Raw genomic sequence first — 3,153 nt, 5'->3', positions numbered from 1 at the left:
TTTTTTTTTTTTTTTTTTTTTTTTTTTTTTTTTTTTTTTTTTATAGTACGTATTCGTTGTGTTGCTGCATGCAGCACATATTAGGATGCAGATGTATGTAGTCGTGGTTACTTAGAGTTAGTGGTATACAATGATGAATTTTTTTTAATTTTATTGTTCTTTTTTTTGCAGCAACGATGGGGGAGGGGAAAGAATTTGCGGAGCCAGTAGTAGCATATGATAAGAATCTTTCCTTTTTTGATTCAATTTCTTGTGAGGCATTGGATAAGAGGGGTGGTGGTGCTGGTGGTGGTGGTGGTCAGGATCAGCAGCAGCAGCAGCAGAACGAAGGGAAGGGACCAGAAGATGGCAGAGGACGCCGTCTAGGGGGAAGACAAAATAGGGCATTAGATATTGATACATTTGGTGAGGGGGCTGCAAACTTTACTGTCAGGTATATGGGAGGAAGGAGAGGAGGAAGAGGAAAAGGAAGAGGTAATTTCAATAGAGGGGGGGGCCCAGGAGGCCCCGGGAGGAGGCCCAGAGGTTAATTAAACAAAAGATATTATTATTCAATAAAATAACAGTTAAAAATATCATCAGTATACAAACACAGATAACCTACTATACGATTGCCTACATGCACGCATTCATGCATGCATATGCACGCCTGCAACCTGCTGTGCATTCATTTTGTACCATCACGCTGTAACTTCACGCATGCAGACGCATTTTATTTTTGCATGCATGCGTTGACAGCCCCAAATGGAACTGCTTACCCCATCATGCTCCACGATTCTTTGCCATTGTGGAGTGTGCGTACACATGAATACATCAAACACATACACATCCAAGGTTATATATTTACATTTGTACAGAAAAGGGGTCTGTGCAGGGGCACAGAGGCAGAGAGAGGCCAAGAACGATGGCCGCGTTGGTACCGATCGGTGCAGCAATTGTTCCTGCTGCTGCTGTCGTCTTTCTGAATATCCAGCGCGAAATAAAAAAGCGCAAAAAAAGGAACTTCCTTTGGCAGGATATGCAGGGACAATGCACAAGAACAAGTCAAGCTGCAACAGGGAGAGGCAGAGAGAGCAAGAGAGCAAGAGAGAGCGAGAGCAAGAATTGTATATATAGTCACGGCGGCGGTCTATATATATAGATCTGAACAACTATTCAAGATACATGGGGCTGCATGCTGCTGTCTTCAGCTGCTGCTTGCATGCAGATATATAGGCCGAAGGAGCTGTTACTCTTCTTTTTGCGCGGGTCTTTCTCTGCTGCAGCAGCAGCTGTTCTTCCTCCGGGGGTTGTTGCTGTTGCTGCGCTGCGCCTGCAGCAGCAGTGCTTGTATCAATGGAATTGAATTACTTTGAATTGGGGGGCTTTTTGCATTATTTCATGAAACTTCAATGTGCAACAACACTATTTAGCCTGTTAACAGGGGAAGGGGAAGGGGAATATCAGAGTAAATAATGATATGAATGTGTATAACTGAGGAATTGTGGTGTAAGAAGCATTACGTGACGGGAATATATTATTATATTATTTATAAATTATTTTCCGGTGTATGTATACTTGCTGTGTAATTCATTTGTTTGGTCGTCAGCGGACTGTTCCCGACTGCATATTCATATTATTGTACATTTTTGTATACCTCCTTATCCCCCCCTCCTTATTGATTAAGTAGGTAAAATATTATAATATATTCATATTTTCATAAAACAGCAACTATTAAGAGCCTGTTTTTGGAATAAAATGCAGGATACAATTCCTTTTTATTACCAGTTTTCCCTCATTAATGATGCGGTAACAGACACCAACAACACACGAAAGGATGTAGACAGGGTGACAGGAGGATCGATGGCAAACGTACGATCTTCCGTTTTTATCTGTATATTTCCTTTATTTGTCACTTATAAATTCATTTAAATACCATTTCAATTAACTTTAACCAAAAAAATAATTGCATGCACTAACGGATGTTGGCATTTCTTCTGCACTGCTGGGGGATGATGCTGCAGCTTAGCGGCAGCTGAATACAAGGAGGAGTGCAATTATAAATAACGAGACTTTTGTACTTCATGAAATAAATTTATTCAATTAATATTAGTCAATGGTACTATTATTTGCAAAGTTATTAAAGAAAATCCGGTGCTCGGCGAGCAGGCGAAGGCATCGTGCATGCGCAACAGCTGTCTGTTCCTTGGTGGCTAGCGTGGTAAACACACACAAATAAATAGAAAGTTAAATAAATAAATAAAACATAAACTGAAATAAAATATTATTTGAATTCAAATAAATTCCTTCTTAAGCCGCGCATTTGAGTCAGCGGCTCCCTCGCAGTTTCCCTAGTTGTACTTCTTTTGCAGGCAGTCAGTCCACCTTCCCTGTATAGGGTTTCGCTATATAAATTACATTTTATTTTTCCTTAAATATAATGAATAACAGTAATTTCTCCTTCTCTTCCTAATTCTTTTCTTTTGCCATTTGCAGAATGCACACAAACCCTAAACCCTAAACCCTAAACCCTTAGACTTGAGCTCGCGTGTTGTGATCCAACAGACGACTGCGGTGGCATCACCATTGCAGAGGCACCAGAAGGTTAGCAGCAAAAACACCATCAACTGCAGCAGCAGCAGCAGCAGCAGCAGGCTCTGTGGCTGGATGTCTTCTGTTTCATTAAATTTACAGGGCGTGTGGGATGAGAGTAAACAGCAATAACGACAGCAGCAGCAGCAGCAGAAACAGCAGCAACAACAGCAACAACAGCAGCAATAGCGTTAACCACAAGGACAAGGAGGACGACAGCAGCAACTACGACAGCATCAGCAGCAGCAGCAACAGCAGCAGCAGCACGAAGACGAATCCATCAGAAAAGTTTGAATTCTCCAGGTGTACAGGCAGCGTAAATCGCGATCTTCTTTCTGCTCTTCTTACGGGCGCAATCACAGCTGCCGTATTCAATCCTTGGGATAAAGGTAGTACTGCTGCTGCTGCTGCTGCAGCTGCTGCCGCTGTTGGCGCGGTTGCTGTTGGTGCTCATGCTGCAGCTGTTTGTGCTGGCAGTGCTGCCATTCCGTTCCTGCTGGTGCATGCGCAGCAACTGCAGCATATTGCTCGTAGATACCGTGCGCCAGGTGTATGTACACTGGATTCATGCATGCATAATGA

General features: G+C 42.6%; 1 protein-coding gene across 1 annotated transcript in view; it reads left to right on the top strand.

The window, feature by feature from the left end:
* The window catches only part of EMWEY_00047150 (hypothetical protein, conserved), a gene marked incomplete at both ends in the record, with an annotated part of 2,601 nt that extends 2,071 nt beyond the window's left edge, over positions 1-530 (top strand). Inside the window, one exon of the mRNA XM_013477182.1 lies at positions 172-530. Coding sequence (XP_013332636.1) covers positions 172-530 — 359 coding nt within the window. The remainder of the gene's footprint in view (positions 1-171) is intronic.
* Positions 531-3,153: the final 2,623 nt, after the last annotated feature.

Source organism: Eimeria maxima, genomic scaffold (genome assembly GCF_000499605.1).
Source record: "Eimeria maxima Weybridge genomic scaffold, Emw_scaff1009, whole genome shotgun sequence".
In the NCBI taxonomy this organism is placed as follows: domain Eukaryota; phylum Apicomplexa; class Conoidasida; order Eucoccidiorida; family Eimeriidae; genus Eimeria; species Eimeria maxima.
This window is presented reverse-complemented; position numbering and strand designations above follow the sequence as displayed.